The sequence below is a fragment of the Falco punctatus genome (genome assembly GCF_963210335.1).
Source record: "Falco punctatus genome assembly, chromosome: 15".
Classification (NCBI taxonomy): Eukaryota; Metazoa; Chordata; class Aves; order Falconiformes; family Falconidae; genus Falco; species Falco punctatus.
The window spans coordinates 9826993-9847304 of record NC_137595.1 but is presented as its reverse complement, the minus strand read 5'-3'; the positions used below and the strand labels follow the sequence as shown (position 1 = coordinate 9847304).

General features: G+C 42.1%; 1 protein-coding gene across 1 annotated transcript; it reads left to right on the top strand.

Annotated features, from left to right (window-relative positions):
• Positions 1 to 348: 348 nt before the first annotated feature.
• Positions 349 to 18563, top strand: IL13RA1 (interleukin 13 receptor subunit alpha 1). Its single transcript, XM_080365879.1, is given in 11 exon segments — positions 349 to 550; positions 3726 to 3883; positions 5994 to 6129; positions 7926 to 8046; positions 10237 to 10421; positions 10818 to 10969; positions 12245 to 12377; positions 12842 to 12938; positions 13545 to 13629; positions 15771 to 15884; positions 15886 to 18563. Coding segments are annotated over 11 exon segments (1290 nt in total). The 5' UTR covers positions 349 to 471; the 3' UTR covers positions 15916 to 18563.
• Positions 18564 to 20312: the final 1749 nt, after the last annotated feature.

Here is a 20312-nt window from a genome sequence, read left to right as displayed (position 1 = left end):
CCCCCAAGACAAGACCTTGGGATCTTGCCGGGGTTACGGTCAGGGTGCAGCGGGAGGGGAGGGGAGGGCGCTGCGGGGGCGCACCCCGGGCCCTTGGGCAACACTGCGGTCACAGGGGGTGACACGGGGTGGCACAGGGGGCAAGGAAAGCGCCTGTGGGGCGTGCGTGTGCGGCAGCGATGGCCATCGGAAGGAAGGGAGGGGGCGACGCAGGGTGTGACACAGAGGGTGACAGCAGCGGGAGGGGCGCGGGGCCGGGGGGCCGTGGGAAGCGGCCCTGGCCTCCGGGGAGCACCGGGCGCCGGTGGCCGGGAGGCGGGGCGGGGGCGGGCGGTGCTGCCCAGGTAGCGGGGCGGGCCGGCGGGCTCCCCGCGCCGCTCGGGTTAACCTGGGCGGGCCGCTCCGCCGCTCTTCCCGTCTGGCTCGGCCCCCGCCGCGGGAAGTGGGAGCCGGGGCCGCGCCGCCGGAGCCATGGACGGTCCCGCGGCCCCGCTGCGCTGCCGGCTGCTCCTCGCCGTCTGCTGGGCGGCCGCCGCGGGGACGGCGGCAGGTAGGGGCGGCGGGGGAGGGCACGGCGGGACCACCGGGCTCGCCCCGCCGCGGGGCCGCTCGCTGCCGGCCTGCCCGGGGCCGGGACACGCGTGGGGAGGCGGCGGCGGGGGGCGCGGGCGGCCGCGGCGGAGGCTCGGGGCACGTCGCTCCACGCGTTTCGGTGAAATACGTTCTTTTTGTAGTAGAAACGGCCCCGCAGCGCGTCAGCGGAGCCGGCGGTGCGCCCTGCCGCTCGCCGGGCAGAGGGGCGGCGGTGCTGGGGAATCGCCCCTCCGCAGGGCAGCCTTTGAGAGGTGGGCAGAAGGCGCGTGAGCGCTTCTCTGGGGCTCCCGGGGCTGCCTCTGCCGCCGAAGCCCACGCCGAAGCCCACCGCCCTCCTGCCCCGCGGGGGCCCGGCGCGGCAGCGGTTTGCGGGGGGCGCCGGCCGGGAGCGGTTCCCCCCCAGGGGGCTTCGGTCGCGCCGTTGCCGGCCCTTGCAGCTCCCACGCTTTTGGCAGCGCGGACCTTTAGTTGCGGGAAAGATGCGGTTGTGCCGGGAAGGGTTGGGCAAGAACCGGGGCTCGAGGCTTTGTTAGTTCTGTCTTTGTTGGTGTGCAAAAATACACTTGCGGGCATCAGAGGATCGCTGTTTTCCAGCTGGCTGCAATTCGTTTGATAACGATGAAATCGCCCTCCAGAAAATAAAGGAGGGCAAAATACAGATACAAGTTTTACAACACTTCTATGATACGTGATGTTGATGATTTCCTCATCCCGGCTTTTCGAAATGAAATGTTGTCTGGGCAGGAGTGCCCCAGTTAATCCCTGGTGGTTGCTGCTGCGCTTTATTTTCTTAGAAGCTTCACCGTGGCTTTGTTTTTTTAAAATGAAATAGTATCTTGCCTATGTTTTGTAGTTGCTCTTTGAGTTGTTCTGCTAAATTGCTGTAGCAATTAGATTTTAGTAACAAAAGTATTAGCCTCTATGTATATTTTATACAACAAAAGTACAAGACTGGCCAAGCCTATGAGTGAAAGCAAATCTTCAGCTGAATGTAATGTTAAAGCCGTGGGCTTTAGAGCTTCAGGATTGTATGGATTAATCTAAAACGTACTAGATTTGAACTTCTGTGCTAATACAGTTCATTAATTTATTTATAAACCTTGAATATTCCTACTTCTTTGTGTGGTTAGAAATCTGCAAGCTTAAATGCAATTAATCCTAATCAGACCTATTAAAAGGAAACATGTAGAACTTCAGAATGGCAATCAGGGATGGCAGTGTAAATTTTTGAAATGGTTTGTGACTCTTGTAGGTAATAAAAAGTTTGATCACGAAAAGACAGAATGCTTGGAGCTGTGCAGTCTTGTTGAATAAATATTATTTTTTGTTGGGTTTACATGATCTAAAGGACATGTCATTTGCAAACTTAAGGCCCCGATGCTGTTCCTGAAACCACTCATAAGTTTTTGTTAGTGGAACAGGTGATAGGCAGAGAAGATCTGGCTAGGTTCAATTTTCTTGGGGGAGACTGTATTTTTGTAAGAACAAAGTTTTCTTCTCTGCTCCTGAGGTCAGCTATAAAACTGAATAAACAAACAAAAACTTCCCAAAAGTTCTAATTACTCAAAAAAGCTAAGCATGTTTAGGCTAAAACAGTAAATCCTAGTAATTTTCTGTGCAAGCATGCATGATCAACACATACATGTGGGCACGCAGCAGGTGATGGTGGCCATTCTCTGCTACTGCCTGGCCTTGAACTACGCAAAGGTCTGAGAAAGCTCCAGGAGTTTGATGAACTTTCTTCAAGCTTTGGCAGCTCTGTCTCTTGGGAAATGTAAGATAATAGTGACGTGGATGCTTTGAGCAGATTTCTTGCTGAAATAAGCTGTTTTGCCTTTCCATCTGCACTCTTCCTTGTGCTAGCAGAAGGAAACGGTGCTGCACCGTGACTCAGATGGGAAAACTGATCTTGGTGGAATTATTCTGCTCTTTCCCAAATGCTGGAGCAGGTTGAGCCTGGCTGTTGGGATGAGAAAGTTTCCTGGGATGAGCAAGACCTGCAGTGCTAGTTGATATCAGTTTGAGGTTTGTGAAACTACTGCGTAACAAGGGTACTTTCCACAGACTAATAGGTGGTGGTGCCTCGGTGATGTTACCTATAGATACTTTTGAGAAGCAGTCTCGTTTGGCCTCTTATTTAACATCTAATAGTACACATTAGAATAGCCCTTTAGAAAAACAAAATTCACTGACTTTCATTTTCTTAGGGAATTACCAACTGGGTTTTTTTTTTTTCTAGAATTGGAGTCTGACACATACTTTAAGTTTTCCAGGCAGTTGTCTAATTTTTTGTTTTCTAATGCAACCTTTAAGCTGTGTGACTGGGTATTGAGTAGGCTGTGACTCAGTGCACAAGAGTAAGGAAGGGTCAACGCACAAATGGATTTATCCCAGCAACTATCTCTGAGTCATGGCTCTTCCTTTGCTTCTACATGGCTTCTGGAGAGGTGAAAAAATGTACTGCTGAAGTGTGCCAGCAGTAAATTGCCACTTGTCCCACACTGGTTTTGCTCACTGTGCTAGGGCATAGCATTAAAAGTTTAATAGGTGAGTAATTGAAAAAGCATTGTGGTTTCTTTGTTGTTTTTTTAACATTCTCGGTTTTGCTTGGTTTGGGCTAAATTGTGGTTCTGACTGTTGCTTGCAAGATGCAATCACTTGTCTTTTTAAAGTTTTCTCTCTAAAACTGCATTGATGGGTTATTGTCGGGTAGAATAAAGTATTAATTGCTCCACAAAATATGTGTGCTACTTTTCCTAAAGTTTCAGCATGTGTGATGCAAATTCACAGTGGAAAAGACATGAAAAATGAGACTTATCTTCCCTCCACAAGCATAAGTTTCATTACCACAGCCACTATATTGTTGTATGCTGCGATTTCTTAAAAATTACTTTTCAGTGATTTTTTTTGAGTGTGTGCATTTCTTATAATTATTTAAATAATTGATGGACTGAGCAAGAATAGTAGAAATAATTTAGTGGGCAGTAGCTTAATCTGATAGCAAATATGAGCTGAGAAAGTTGAGGAGTCATTTGTGTTCTTTTCTGTTGGAGCATTAAAAATCTGTCAGTAGTACAAAAGGTAAAATGTGGACCAACAGGATTGTGACACTGATAACTTCTTTCTTTTAGGAGCAAAAGTTCTTCCACCTCCATCCAACCTGGACTACTCATTTATCCAAATCTGCACCCTGAACTGGACATGGAACCCCCCAGAGAACGTCAGCAGTAGCTGTGACCTAGAGTATTCCAGTGACATTGTGATTGGTGAGGTCCTTCAGCACAAAAGAGTGAGTGCATCACCTCTTTAAACTTTGCTATGCTCCAGTAAATGTCTCGTTGTGATAAAACTGTGTGTAAGCATATGAATATGTATCTATATATAACAATACAGTTTTAATATAGCCTGTAATTCTTGTCATGGGATCAAAACCTCAAAAATGAGTCATACCAGTATGTGGGATCTTCAGGTCAGAAAAATCTGCCTGTTGCTCTCTGATAATTGAGCTGCTACCGATAACACAGAACTACCATAATAATAATAATGTGAAAACTCTTGTTTCAGTCTTTGCTTATGCAGCTTTCTAGGAAAAATAAAACATATGCAGGGCAGTCTGCATCCTTAGGACTTGAAAGGGAATTTGCAAAGGCTATTCTCCTTTGCTTTGAACTCAGTTTAAGAAAGAGGTGTGCACCTTAGCCTTGGTGTAGCTGTGATCTGACAGCTTTTGTCTTCTGGAGGTAACGCCAAGCATGGTGCTCCCACGTTTGCCCTGGCCCTGCGCTTACGGTTAGTCATGGGGGTTGTGTTGCAAAGGCAACGTGGAACACATTTGTGTCCTGGAACAGAAATTGTAGAACTTGTTTGGTTTGGGCATTTGTTTTCCATCTGTGTCAGATGGTTTGCAAGCCCAGATGTGATCCCTGGTGTGGATTAACAAGTGTTTGGTCAGGACCAAGAGCAGCATTGCCATGGTACCGAAGGAGCTGTAGGACATTTTTACCATTTATTGCTGGTGAGACGATACGCTGTCAGCCTCTAATTCTAACCCATGAGAATCTGAAGCCTTGAATAAACAAGTGTGGGGTCAGCAGCACCGCTATTTCAGATACAGTTAAAATCGATACAGAGCCTCTTGGAACAGCCCGTTGTTGAGCCCTGTTACGGGTTTATGGCCTGAAGTCTGCCATGGCCTCGGTGCGGTGACTGCCGTAGTCTTTCTGACAGCTCCAGGATATCCTGAGCTTGAAGTAACACTGTGATCCTTCAAACACCTGAACTTATTTAATGGCTTAACACTGCTAAAAGGGTGGTATTTCATTTTTGACACCCCCTTCTCTAATGATCTTAGCTGGACCTTTAGATGAGCCAGTTGAACTTGTGAACCCAACAGAAACCTATTTACCTTTTCATTAACCAATGAGCAAGTTGAAAGTCTGCTTGGTTAACGAGCTGAATGAGTTTGTGGAAGGGTCTAATGGACGTTAAGGTCAGCAGCAGTGAAAGAGCTGTGGGACAGCAGTTTCACATGACAGGATGGAACAGACTGTGCATCATCTGGGTGCATCTTTTTTGCACAACAACTGGTAGAACCTAGTTTGTCCATTGCTATTTAATTTCCTTGCCCTCTTGTTAGTGCCAATATTATTTTATTTTTTTTAATACACAAGTGGTTACACCATTTCTTGGTCGTAACAAAGATATTTTTTTTTATTTTTTTAATCCTGTTTCCAGTTAAATAAAAGGCATCCCCCTAGCCCAACAAAAGATGCTCAAGAAACTATGGTAAAAGGGTAAGCCTTTTTCTCATACAAAGACAAACTGTCTTCTGAAAATGGAAGGTCATGGACTACCTGGGCCTGATGTGGTATCACTGTATTTAATTGCTGTTTGTGGATTTGCTTTCATTTTCTTTTTCTTTTGCTCCTTAAATCCGTGTCGACTCTTCTTATTGCTTTTGGTTATGTCTTCAAATGTTCCTTCTTATGTTTGTCATGTGCTTATGTGCGCACACACAGAGGAAGGTGCCAGGTTAGATCTGTAAGCTCTGTTTGTATAGCTGTAGTATAAACACGCTCGTTTTGCGTTATCCATGAAGACTTACTCTAGGATCATTTTCCCCCACGTTATACTTGTTCTTTGATCTCTCTGTGGCCTTTGCTCGTGTCTACAGCTTGCTGAAGTAGAAGTAGTTTTCCTTCGAGTTCTGAGTCTGCCTGATAAGGAAAAAGAAAAGCCAGGTGATGCTGAGGCTTTCCACGTTGTCAGACACTTGTTTCATTTGGCTTTGAGCTCAGACTTTGAGGGGCTGTAACACATTCTTACATTCTTAGTAATTCCCGTGGGTCTGATGTTCTGAACACCAAATGTTCTGGTTTTCTTCCCCCTTTGAAACCCAGGAATGGAGTAAGAGTCGCTTCCGTGTGACAGATACGTCCTTGAATGAGGAAATGCATTTCAAAGTGAGAAGTGAGTGCAAGTACGGTAATGTCAGCGAGCCCAGCCGGTGGGTGGAGACCTCCCTTCTGCCCAAAGGTAACACATGCAGCAGCCAGACCTTGGGACAGACCTGGCTTGGCCTTGTTTTCTCTGCTATTATAGCAAAATATTGCAGAAATACGTCATGGGGAGATACCAGACACAAGGGTTAGCTCAACTGACGGAGCTTCAACAGAGCAATTCAATTATCCTACATTTAAACATAAACAGAGTCTTCTGATGCTTAAAAAAATTATGGGGAAGCTTGTGCTCTTCCAAGACATTTAAATGATTTTTGTGGTTCCTGTCATTCTTGTCCCTGCTGTGCTGTGGTTATGGGACAAGAGATAACTTCGGTTGTATTAAGCCTCCTGACTTTGTAACTTAACACCTAAGTCGGTTTATTTTGTATGATTTTCTGTACAAGCAGAAGTCCCTAAAGTAACGTTACCGTTGTAAATGAGAGAGCGATGAATCTAGCAAATTTAGCAACCTGTCGAATAAATAAATGACTTGAATAGTTATAGTAGGGTTTGCTCTTTTTCAAAGGAGGTGACTAGGGTCTACAAAACTGTGCGTAGCAAAATGAATAGAGGAAAAACATTTTTTTGTTTCTAGACACCCAGAAGCAAGGGATCCATAGCAAAATTGTTAGGAAGCAGACTGTAAGGGATAATATATTCTTCTGGATGCTGGAAGCGAGGAGGTACAGCAGTAGAGCCTCTTGCCTTGAGTAGTAAAAGTCTGTCTGACCCAAGAGTGTGACTTGATGTGGATGAAAACCGTGTGCGGACAGGAGAATCTGAGATCTTACCAGGCTTGTCTGTCGGTCTGTCAAAGGGGTATTCTGGGAACCCTGGGAAGTGGATCATTAGGACAGCATGTACTTAACAGGCCGGGGCTTTTAAAAGTCCGCTTGCAGATAAAATATTTTTCAATGCCCCTTCTAATAGGAAGACTGCTTCATTTTCCTATAGTATTAGACAGTTGCTGCTTCAGGGAGAATGCAGGCTGGGAAGTAGATGGTAGTTGGGTGGTTGCTATCAATAAAAGTCTGGACTGTTGGTAAAATTAACATGCCTTTTACTTTCAGTTCATGGAGATGTTGTTACTTGTTACAAGGAAAAAATATCTAATATGCTGTAATGTGATAATAAAGAATTTGTACAAAAATGCAAGATTGAATATGAAAGACTCTGCCTGGGAGATACATTGACATCTCTATTCACAATTGCTATGTACTCCTTTGTACTTACCCTGAAAACCCAAGTTACAGAATGTATGTTAAAGAGGTTCAATGTCTAGAGGTATATGGGTGTCAACTAAATAGTCAACTTACCCGGTGTTGCTTTTGTCCATGTTTAAGTTCTACAGGTATTTCCATATTCAGAATACTCAGAAACCTAATACTGTATCTGGAGAAGATAACTGTAATCAAATGCTGACTGGTTTTCATGTTGATGGCTGTAATAACTATAACAAAGCTAAGTGCTATCCCTATAACTGCCAGTGACTTTAACTCCTTTCTAAAGTAGCTGTAGTTTAAGAGAAAATATTTTCCTGGCACAACACCTTGTCCTTAGCATCAGGTAACTCAGACATGGTGGAAACTGGGATTTGCTGTTATGATTAGCTTGCATTCAAAAGTTCCTCTGCTAAGATTTCAGTTGTTGCAAGCAATAAACAACTGGAATTCATCATTTGCTGTGCTGAGATAGGCAGTGCAGCCTGAGAGGTAACCCACCTTTGCCTTCCAGACAGTTTCAGTTCTGTAAAATGGGATGTTTTACTTCTGGAAATGGGGGAGAAGACTGTCCTAGCAAAATAAGAGACCTTTCCAACTTGCCTTGCAGGTATTCCAGGCACTGCTGCTGTTGACTTGAGCTGCATTTGGCACAATTTGGAGTACATGGTTTGTACATGGCGCCCTGGGGAGAACACAAGCAGTGATACCAATTATACGTTGTTCTACTGGTTCGTATGACGTTTTTATTCTCAACTCTGAAGTGCTTTAGTGCTGATCTTTAGTTTTACGTTGCACATTTTACTTGTCTGCTTCCTGTTGCTTTGCAAGGTCCCAGGGCATTGTGTACAAATCAGTGTTGTGTCCTGTCCAACAGAAAAATTCACGGGGCCAAAGGGTGGCCGTTGCTGAGTCTCTTTGGGAAGTTGATATAACTATTATATGAAGCACTGGCAGCTTCTGTAGCTCACTGTAAAAACAGCTATTGCTTTCTAATTTTTTTCTAATTGTGGATTCAAAGAGGGAAGAATTGAGAACTGAGCTAGACCCATGTATTAGTTGCTTTCTTTGCAGCCCAACAAACACGTGCTGTTTAAGTCAGAATCACTCACTAATGTATGTGTTAGCTCTTGAGTCATTGGAAAATGGTATGAAAGCACTAATAACACTTAGCAGTACTTTTGTTTGTGTCTTCAACGTCATAAATAACCGATTCACCTTGAAAATTATGGAGAATATCTTTTTATCATCATCCCTGCTTGCCAGCTGACTGCTATAAATAGACTTGTTCCAAAGAAACAGAGTTGTGGTGTGAGCAAAACCTTGGCATCGAGATCTGTGCATGCTAATCTATGCATACTTCTGCACGCCGATGGGGCTTGTGAGATGCCAGGCTGCATTAGCTTCTATAGAAATATTGAAGTTTTTTTTCTGAAAGCTTCTTGCAGTTTTAAATTGGCTTTCTGTTATCTGAACTAAATAAACTTTTTCCTCTTCCTCTCCAGTGGCAGTCTCACAGGCTAGCTCTTTGATTTAATGCATTTGGGTGGCAGACAGCAGAAAACTTGCTGCTTCTGTTAAATGTGGAGAGGACTGTTCTCTCTCTAGGCTGCTACTCAAAGAAATCTTTTCTTTGTTATAAGAACAGTACCAATGAGGTGTTGAAGATATGAATTTCTGGGTATATGGATACTTACTGGAGTAATGTTTTAGATTAGAGCTATGTATTTTCAACTTACCCCTGAATTTTAATGAAAGATGTAGCTGTAGTGACAGCGAAGTGTTTTAATTCATGCTGCTTAGAAAGAAAAATGCTCATTTTTAAAGCTGAAAACTAAGGAAACCCTTGATTATTTTTTTTTTTTTGACTGGAAGATACATTTTCCATAATGCAGGTGAGGTGGTTTTTTTGGTTTCGTTTTCGTTTTTCAGAAACGAATGAACAATTACCTGAAAAGTTATTGCTTGCTTCCATTTTATATTCTTCTTGATACTTTCCTCTTAAACGCTGTCTTTTCATGCAGCATGAATGTGAATATAACATTAGCTTAGAACAAACAAATCCAGCCAGTGCACAGTGATACTTGCTGAAGTGGAGGCTTAGGAAAGCAGGTTGATGGATCTGCACGTTGCTCACTGTTCTGAATGCCTCCCATCTTCATCAGCCCCAGGGTCGGGAGGTGAGAAGCGGGGATAAAAAAGGCGTCTGTCCTGACTGTTTTGGCTTCCCCAGCCCATGTGTGTTGAGATGTGAGGTAGGAAAACGTCACTCCTATTGTGCTCCTAAATGAAGCTCTAACTGAATCTATATCACTGTTAAATAAATTTTTAAAAAAAAATAATCTGTTTTCTCAGGAGGAAAAGCTACTGGCATGTTTTCACTGGGACTTGGGGAACAGAGAGAAGCAAGGAAGAAAGTTTGTCATAGCTTCTCTGTTATTAGAAGTGAATACTGACATTTTGAAAAGCAAATGCAGGCAGTTGGTGAATCTCAACTGTCTCAAGCAAGAGCTGCAATACGTGGGCATAGCTGAAGGAGATGGATTAGCTTGTTCTAGCACAGAAGTAAAATTCTGTTGATGGGAGGTGATCCAAATTAGTTTGCTTTCTGAACACTTTTTTCCTCAGAATTGTTTTCCAATTTGGAAAATGTGAACCAAAGCTGAAAGCAGCTGTTATTTTTGATGCTGTGACATAAAGCAAACCTGCCTCTCTTTCTGCTACTTGACACTTTTAAAAAATAATGTTCTTTCTAAAGCTTGAGATAAATCAGAAGCTTCTGACTTTGCCTAGCTTTACTTTTATAGTACAGCTCTAATGCAAGATTAATCTGTAGAATTTTTAACACAGGTTTGAAAACAAGCTTGCCCCTTGCTGTCCTATTCTTTTGACATTTAAAAAAAATATTTTTATTCCCATAGGTTTGATGGTTTGAAAGACCATAAGAAGTGCAGTAACTATTCTATGCATCAAGGAATCTCTGGATGCACTTTCAATCTTAGCTTCCCAAAAGTCACCAACACTTACCCAGCTATAAGTATTTTGATTAGAGATGATTCTGAAGAAATTAGGCCTGTGTGTGCAAGTAAAAATCCTACCACCCTTGGTAAGTTTAACACCACATTATAAAAAATAATAAAACCCCCAAATTTACTAGTATATTGTTGTGTTTGGAAAGCTTGCACCTCCTAAGCTGTGGATGAGACAATATGTTTGCATGTTAGATGCTCCCATCTTCTATTGATCTTTGATTTGGGAATTATATAGACAGGGTTTGCTTTTCAGGAGTGGAGGGATATTTGGGGAGTTCGGGGATCATTTTCCATTCATTTTAACTCTTATTCTTTACTGGTTTTTATTTTTTCTTGACTTTTTGGTGGTGACTTTTTCCTTTCTGTTCCTAAACTTGTATTAAATGTAGTAATATGCAATACAGGACTTGAACAATTTTTGTAAACAGTGTGATACACTTTTTAACTAATTCTTCCTTTTTGCATTTCAGTAAAACCTGCTACACCGAGACAAGTTATGCTGTCAAAGATTAATGATGAAATATATCTAGAATGGAGTGAATCAGACACCTTCCCAGAAAATTGTTTATTTTATGAAGTTGAATATCACAATGGAGATTTGGACACGGCTCAGATAATTAAAGTAATTTTTCATTACTTACAGTTAACTGTGATTTCTTTCCTAGGTATCTCTTCTAATTTGTGTTGCTATATTCACAGTAATGCAGAATTTGCTGTTTAAAAATGAAAAATTGTGTATGCTGCATGTGAATGAGTCTGGTGCACTAGGTGGAAGTGTTGCGTGGACCTAAGATTTTTCTCCCATACAGAAGGTTTCTGGCAGTGATATCTATACACCACAGTTCACACGAGTCTTCTGAATCCTTGCCATCGTTTGTTAGGGCAAAGCCGTAACGTGTAAGAACAGTCCGATACAGAAGTATGTACTGAAGTAAACAACACTTATCAGGAAAGACACAATGGTGCATGTACTTGTTTGCTGCTCAGTGATACAGGACTCTGGTCTGTTGGTGTTGGGTTTTCCGATTGTTGGTCTGCGCTTGGTCATATGACTGCCTTGTTCGTGAATGACGTGACTTGATTACCAGAAAGCAAAATTATTTTCTGGTGCACATAAGAACACAGAATGTTATACAGAAAAGCAAGGGGGTGAAAACACTGAGAATGGGGGCAGGGGGTGGAAAAAAGGAAAAAGCGAACAGGGGGAGAAAAAGTGCACTCTGAGATATGCTGATTTTAATGTACATATAAAAAGCATTGAGTTCAGTGTCTGGATATACTCATGCCTGTATCTGCATAGCAAAAGTGACTGTACTGTTTGATCAGAATGGTTAACAGCCTGATAAATTTCAAAGTAAGGTGGTAGTCTTCTCCTATGGCATATATTTAGTTGTTTGCCCTACCCTAAATTTACCAGACTCGAATAATACCAACTTGTCTCGTGAATCTGGCATTTTGGATCAAAAGTAAGTGAAGTTCTATCCCATCTAGGGTATGTGTCTCTGTAGAGGTATCACAGAAGACTTCAGTGTGGTTGAAGTTAGATCAACATTGCTGCCCTGACAGAGAGGGAATGGCAGCATATATCTAAGATGTTTCTCAAAAAAAAAAAAAGGCACTATTCCAGATGCTGAGTCTTAGTTTAATCATTGATGCCAAATGCTGCATGATAGAAGTAGCAGTGAATAAGAATAAATCTTAGGTTTGGAATCTGTTTAGGCAGTCTGTGCTGGTTAAATGCCACTATGTCCTTTTTTGTGGAGTACAGTATTCACAAAAAGATCTTCCATCAAAACATTCAGGGTACGTTAACTGCACAATGGAAACAGGCTTGTAAATGACTGAGAATGGTAATTAATTTGCTTTGTGAAATTACTAACATTTCTTTTTACCTTAGGTTGAAAATAATTATATGTCAATGCCTAGTGTTGATCGTAGCAGCAAGTACATCTTCAAAGTGAGAGCAAAACCAAAGCCTGAGTGTTACAGCAGCAAGCTCTACAGTGACTGGAGTGAAGAAAAGAGTGTTGGTGAGAGCAATCGTTCCTGCAATCTGCTGCACCTTATTCTTAATCTGTAAAGCATCAAATACCTTTTGTCTGCTAAATAAATGGGAGTCAAAGATCACCTCCCTATATCTATTTAATTTTACTTACAAAGAGGGCAGGAGAGTTCTAGCCCTTCAGCAGTGTCATCAGTTACTACCTGTACTGCTATATATGTTGACAGGGTTGCCATCTATATAGTTGTGCAATCACCCCTTTCCAGTGCTGTCAGTTTTTAAGCCTTGAGTCTTGCTGGTTATGCATTTTCCTGCCAAATGTATCTACATCACAATATCATGCTTTGAAAAATGAGTCGTTGCCTACAAAAGTGCTAGTGTATTTGAAAAACATTCAGTCTGTGAACAAATTAGAGAATTACTTAATTTGCTGTCATAAAAAGCCTCTCAAAATATCCCTAAGTTTCTAAAATTTTTGTTTTCCTTTTCCAGGTGAGAAGGTGGACTCTACATTCCATTTCGTTTTAATAATCACCATTCCATTAATAGTAGCAGTATCTATGATAATTCTGCTTGTTTATCTAAAAAGGTAAATAATAGTCTCTCTTTATTTGCAATCCACTAATTCTGATCGGTCTTTGACTAGTGTTACCTGCAAGAGAGAAGAATTGTAACTGTCCATGATGTGGCATGTTTCAGTAGCATCTCTTTTAGCCGGAACAGTATTGCATAGCAAAAATGGCAGCACCATTGTGCCTTAGTCGTTAGAATTAGCTTTACAGACTATACAGATGCTGTGATTGCACTTGGGTAATGTTGCTTATATCTGCTTACAGTTAGATTCTTGTTGCACAGCCATTGCATCCTGTCTCTTTCAGCAATGAAGTCTAAATTAAAAATTAGGCTTATATGTAAAGTATATTTTACCAGATTTTTGTAAAAAAGTCTACATTTGCTGCTCTCTTTGTCAAGAGTGAAAGTTATCTAGCATCTGTTTGTGTGAATATTCCCATTTCCTTTTGGTTTGGGGAGTAAAAATAAGAAATGGATACAGTTACACAGAAGTGAAGGCTGGCCAGTGATGCCAAAGCTGACTCCACAAATTTTCTTGACTGCACCCACGTATGACTCTGAAATGGTAATTTTTAAATTAATATATCTTTTATCGAAATCTTCTGGTTTTAATTTTCTGAAGGCTGAAGATATTAATTCTCCCACCAATTCCGGACCCTAGAGAAATTCTTAAGCGCATGTTTGGAGAGCAGAACGAGGATTCCCAGGTCAGTAAGAAGCTGTTGGGCCAACTAATCTATTGAACTGGAATCTGTAAGCTTCCAATTTCCTTCTTCCTAATACTTTTGTCTAAAACCAAACTGTATGGAAGTAAGCACGTTGTATGAAGATTAAGTATTTACAATAGTAAGAGTTGTTCAGAAACAATTATACAAAGCTGAGGGGATTTTTTTTCCCCCTCAAATTGCATATACCTTTATAAATACGTTGGTAGAATTGCATTATTCTGTTAGTTCACAGACTGCTAGTCTCTTAAATGTGTTTTGGGTTGGTTTGGGGGTCGAATTTTTTGGGTGAGGGTTTTCTGGTTGTTGTTTCTGGGGTTGTTTGAGGGGGGATTAGTGGTTTTGTTTTGGGGTGGTTTATTTTTTTGTGTGGTGTGGGGTTTGGTTGGTTGGGGGTTTTTATTGCAACTCTGTTAAACTACTTCTCCTGAACATTCAAGTCTTTCTCCGCTAGTTGCTGATATTTATGATGCTGAATAAAGCTATTCGTATCTGACTTCCATCAACTTGTATTTTTGGCACTTTCACATTTATCAGTTAGCTATAAAGTAAATCAGGACATTTAGCTTGTCATTGGCGAAAGAGCAAAACTAACTATAGTTGCTTCAGGGTTTGGTTGATGAAAGACTGACTATGGGCAATTATTTCAGCAAAAATAAACATAATGCTGATTATGGAAAGTCTTATTTCTGAACAAATTTTAACTCAGCAGCTCTTTATGAAATTCTCGAGGGAAGTACACTGACAAGCCCTAATTCAAACCCGGACATGAGGCAACGTTTGTTGTTCCCTGTGGTCCTGTTCATATGCGGTCCTCGTATGGAAGGGACCTTCTGACTCACTGTGGCATCTCAGAACTTGTGCCACCTGTGAAACATTTGCAGAGGATAATGACTGTCTGGGTATCTGGTGCTGCATGTGCATTGCATGTTCTCAGTTGAATAGGAGTTGCAGGAATTGCTTGCTTCCTGAAAGTAAGTCTCCTTTTCAGGCCTAGGCTTCCCAATTGCAAATGGAGTCCAAAATCCAGAAAAATTCCCTTTTTCTACGGGGGCATTCCAAGTTCACCTAATAATAAACTAGAACTATGTGGAAAGCATAGAATCATTTAGTTTGGATTGTTTACCCAGCGCTGCCATGGCCACCACTAAACCATGCCCCGAAGTGCCACATCTTCACATATTTTAAACACCTCCAGGGATGGTGACTCCACCACCTCCCTGGGCAGCCTGTTCCAGTGCCAGAGCGCCCTTTCAGTGAAGACATTTTTCCTCCTACCCAATCTAACCCTCCCCTGGTGCAACTCGAGGCCGTTTCCCCTTGTCCTGTCGCTCGTTACCTGGGGGAACAGACCGACCCCCCTGCCTACAGCCCCTGCCAGGGAGCTGCAGAGAGTGGTCAGGGCCCCCCTGAGCCTCCTCCTCTCCAGACCAGCCCCCCCAGTCCCCTCAGCCGCCCCCCATCAGCCTCGTGCCCCAGCCCCTTCCCCAGCCCCTGCCCGGCTCTGGACACGCTCCAGCCCCTCCACGTCCCCCTGGCAGTGAGGGGCCCAAAGCTGAACACAGGATTCGAGGGGCGGCCTCACCAGTACCACGGATAGGGGCCTCCTAGTTTAATATATAATATATAATAATACATATTTCAGCATGTATTGGCCTTTATGGGACTAAGACGGGACTCTCAGCCATGGGGATCATAAATATGGTAGCTGTTACGCTTTGTCATGCCTTGACAAGTGCTTTGTGACTGCCCAAGTAATGCTATGTTCTTGCCTCGGTATTATCTTGATCTTCTCTGTGTGCTTAGTGTCTCAGTGAAAAATTTACTAAGCACGTACATCCTCACTTGTACATCCTCCTGCCCGAGCTTTGCCCCTAAGCTGTAGTAGGAAGCACTGTTGAGGTGGGGACCAACCTTCAGTCTTCCTCATCTCCAGAGAGGACAACTCTTCCATCAACCAGGCCTAAGCCATGCCCCTAGGAAGCACAGTTTGTTGTCCAGCTACCGTGGCTTTTTCACCATAATAAAGGCTACGCCTTGTGGAACGGGTCTGTCGTCTTGGGCTGAAAAAACAATGCTCGTCATGAGGAAGTGGTGTTAAAAATGTTGTTGTTCTCTTTCAGAGATGTGCAAAGGATGATCAGGTGCATGCTTACAACAGGTTAATCAAGGAAGAAGAAATTCATTCTTTAATCTTAACAGAAACTCCAGTGTGTGCTAATTCTGAAAACGAAAACTGATAAGCTCTGCTTTATCAGTGAAAGATGAGGAAACTTTCATTCTTGCTCCCGTACCTCAGGTGACAATGTACATGTGAAGGGACCTGCAAGACATTCACCAGCTTTCAGCTTACCAAGTTCCCTCTGAGCCTTACTTCTCTGACGTTCAGAAGACACATTGCGAACAGTGCCCATTCCTCCGTCTCTGCTAGAATACTTGTCTTGGATCATTCAAGATGAGCATGTGCATAAATTTCACGTGACTGCATTGCAGCATCTCACATTTTGGCTCCAGCCAGCTCTGCCTTATTACTTGTCATTTGCACTCGTGTTTGTGCCTCATGTTAGACTGTAAATGAGTTTTTTGGAGCAAGCACTGTGACTTCTCTGAAGTATTTGGTTCTGTTTTGCAGCCGGTGGGATGAGGCTCGTTTACAGTAGGTGGCTCATTAGTGCTACTGTGCTGAGCTGCTGCTGGTAGGATGCCAGCACACGGACCGTGTGTAGATAGCCTGTTTCATGTGATCAAGGGCAAGGCGCTTTCCAAAGGGCATTTATGGACTGACCTTCTTACACTTCTGGTTGGTGTGTGCCACTGTGGCCTGGTCAAACCCCATAGAAGAGAGTTGTTTTTTCTTTTAAAATGTGTATGGAAAGCCACTCCAGGTTCCTGTTAGCATTCAGACTATTCATAGAAAAGACCTGGTTTTTTAACCTTTCAAGTGCCTGTCCTCGGATGCCTTGCCTTTATGGACTTCTTGAGTTAATTATACTTTGTTTAAGATGATAAATAGAATTTTTTACTTGTGTTACGTAGTGGCAAGTAACTGTATTGAGTCTTACCACACTGATTCTGCTTTGGCCATATTGGCCTGACAACACCCAGTTTTTGGAAGTTAAGTCATCTTGAGTCTGTCCAGCAAAATTACCAAGTTGGATGTGTGACTCTGAGGAGCTGTGGTCAAATTGATTAGCAGGTGCTAAACCACTGAAACCAAATTAATTCAAAGGCTTCAAGACCCATCCTTACTGCTAAGCTGATGGATTTGAAGGAAGAAGGGGTGACAACCTTGACCTTCTTCCAAAGGGGTAAGCTTTATTCTTTCTGTGGTGATGAGGTTGTGATTTGAGCTTCCCCTCTAGGAGCTTAGCAATTTAAAACAAGGTACTGATTTGACTTCTAAAAATATTTTTCTTCTGTATGTTAACTTGATGACTTTTTTTTTATTGTTGTAAATCGTGATTTGATTTGTTAATTTGATGGTTTTGTTTTGAGGTTGCTTTACCCAGCAAAGCTCAACAGATGTTTTCTGGCACAGCTGTGAGATTTCTCTGCTCAGAATTCTGAGCATTAGTTTCTACCCTGTGCTACAAGAGTGTTAACAGCAGTTCCTTAATTGTGCTGGAGGCAGAAAGTAATGCAATGGGGAGAAAGGGATCGGTGCAAGCTGTTTACAGTTAGTGTTCAGGAATTTCTTGCTTCTCCCATTAAGTGCAGACACGTCTGTCAGTGATGCAGTCAATCTTAGCAGACTGGGAAGAGATGTCCTCAGAAGTTTGCTAGGAACAAATTCTGTAGCCACTAAGCGTTTTAAAGTTTAGCCCTGTCCTCAAACTCCATTCAATCGAAAATCTGAAATTAAATCCTATAGGTTTAGAACATACTGTTCAGCAAAAAGTAGAAATAAAAGCCCTTGGGTTTTAGCTACAAATTTACATCCTTTATACTCTTATATATTCCCTCCCTCTCAATAAATCCAATTCTTCCCTCAGTCCCTACTGAGCCTCAGATAAACAGTTTCTTCCACATCTCTCGGTACCAGAGGTCAAAAGGAGAGAAGACATGTAGCAGAACTAGCAGACCCCATATTAGCTTAAATCTTTTACTTACAATCAGGCTAAAAAAATAAAAAGACGTCATAAAAATTGGTTAATGAAACAAAAGAAGAATAAAACCTCAGGGATTTCAGTGAAATAAAACAAAACTCAGGTTATACAAAGTCAGCTAGCAGCGCTGTCTGGTATTCCAGAGGTAAAGGAATAGCGTGGGGAGAAAGGGTAATTAAATTCCTCTGCCAAGTTCATTCCCTCTCCCCCACAACATGTTTATCGTTATAGTGATAAAAATACTTCTCAAATCTACCTCATCTAGAATGTAGCTCATCATAGACCATTAGACAAACAGAAATGTATGATTTCAAGGTAAGTAAGCATAATGGTGTAATATAAAGTTTTGTGGCTTTCAGTATGGTGATCTAGGAAGATGATCCTTGGTGTTTGACCCTAAATTCTCGTGAGTTTTGTTTTGGTGTTTATGTTTAAAAAAAAAAATTCATAAAGCCAAAGGAGGGGGGGAACACCAGATGGAAGGTGTTAGACCAAAGGGAAGACACAGATGCAGAGGATGGTTTAGATCACTGTACAGAAATGTTTTGGGTAATTCTTTGTTTCCTGAATAATATTAATTGACACACTTCCTAATGGATGGATTTCCTGACCCTGTGTTTTGGCATGTAAAGTAAGTGTCTGAGTATATTTTCATCTTAGTGTCCTGTTTATAGCTAGGGTATTTTTAGCTTGACGGTTTCCAAGTTTTGCTATAATTTTTTTGTTCTTCATTGCAGTTACTTGATCTGTAAGTCTGCTTGTTTATATGAATAAATGTTTGTTCATTTATATAAACAATGTTTGAATGTCTTTCAATATAATTGCATTTCGTTCTTGGGTTGAGAAGGTAAACAGAGACAGAAGTGGTGTAATGAGAAGCCATGTTTGAGGCATGCAAAGTACAGAGTAGAAAATCTTGAGTGTTGCTTTGCCTTCTTCCCTTTCAGAAGTGAACTTGGCTCATGCAATCGGTGGGGAATGCTACAGCTGCTGGTTTTGTGGCTGGGGTAATGAAATGGAGATGGAGCTGTGCACAAGACTTCTGCTGTCACCCTCTGCGTACTCAGTGCCATGCTACTTTCTGGCGTTGGCATGTTTTTTCTTAGTGCTGTAGAGAGTTAATAAATTCTCAAACTAGAATTTGACTGAGGTTGCTGCAGCCTTACCAAACATAGCTCCGGTATTTTATGTCTTTGTTAGCTGCTGAAGTCGTTGCAAATGCCAGGTTGCTAAACTAATGAAAGCCATTGCCTAGTTGCTTAGACCCAAACGTGTTCAAGTGCCAAATAAACACATTAGCAATGGCTTCTTTGAAAGATTCAGAGAAAGCATACTTTGTTCCCTTCAGTTCAGTGAGCAGATCATTCAAAATTAAGGCATAAATTGTGACATTAAAAAGCAAGATTGTTTGGATTTTTTTCCCTAGTTCTACAGTTTTGCTGGCAATAACAGCCAAAGATGATTTTAATCACTCCTTATAAGTGATCTTTTCCTATTTTAATACATTATGTTAAATAATTTAAGTTTTGGCCATCCTAGAATAATTAAACACTTCATTTCTTTTTTGTGAATTTTAATTCAGTTAAAGAATGCCATGAGATAGTTAAAGGAGTCGATAGATGAACACCGAATTGTAAGCCGTGGTGATTCAATGCTTACTAGGCTGAGCTATTCACAGATTGGGTATTTCCATTCACTGGAAAGTATTCAATAAACTTAGTTCTGAGTTGGAACTTCAAATATTCAAAATTTCCCCTGAAAGGGAAATGCTGATTTATTTTTTCATTAAAAAAGAAAAAGAAACTCTCAGGTTTGGAGGGTTTTCCCCTCACCCACGCAAGAGCAGGAGGTAGGTGAGTGGAAGCCCAGGTGTGGTGGGGACACTGCAGAAACCCCCCTCCCTTCTCACCCCAGCACCATGGCCAGGCAGCAGCTGAGACCTTCAGGTCCAGGAATGGACGTGGTGGGTCTGGAAGGAGCAGATCTGCCAGGGTTATTGAAGGTTCATCAAGATCATTCGCAAATACTTCAGCTTTACTCGATATTTGCAAAACAATGTTTTATGGGCGCAAGCCCCATGGGTTGCATTGGCAGCTGTGGAAATGTGGCTGCTAGGTAATACTTCAAATCCAAATGCAAAACCAGATTAAAATCTCTATCTTTGGATGAGCTTCCTGCTAGCTCTGTTGAATCGTGGTGAAAGTAGGAGACTTGAGATCACTTTGATGAAACTAAATCTACACTATTACCACAGCAAAGCAATCTGGGTTTGGGTGGGAGGCACAGAAAGGAGACAGACTTTCAGGTCCGGAAATTCTGCCTCAGGTCTCTAGCACGTAGGAGCCTGAAAACTTGTTGATGATTTTGGGACTTTTTTTTCTTTCTTTCTTTCTTTTCTCCAACTGTGTTGGTTAGGTTAATGAAATCCTTTCTTTTTGCTTGCAAACCTTGTGTTGTTTATCACGACAGTATCCCTTGTACAGCTGTACTCTGATTATTGCCGAGTGGTCTTCTGAAGGTAGTAACTCCGTGGAGAACTACAATGGCTGCTGTCACTGC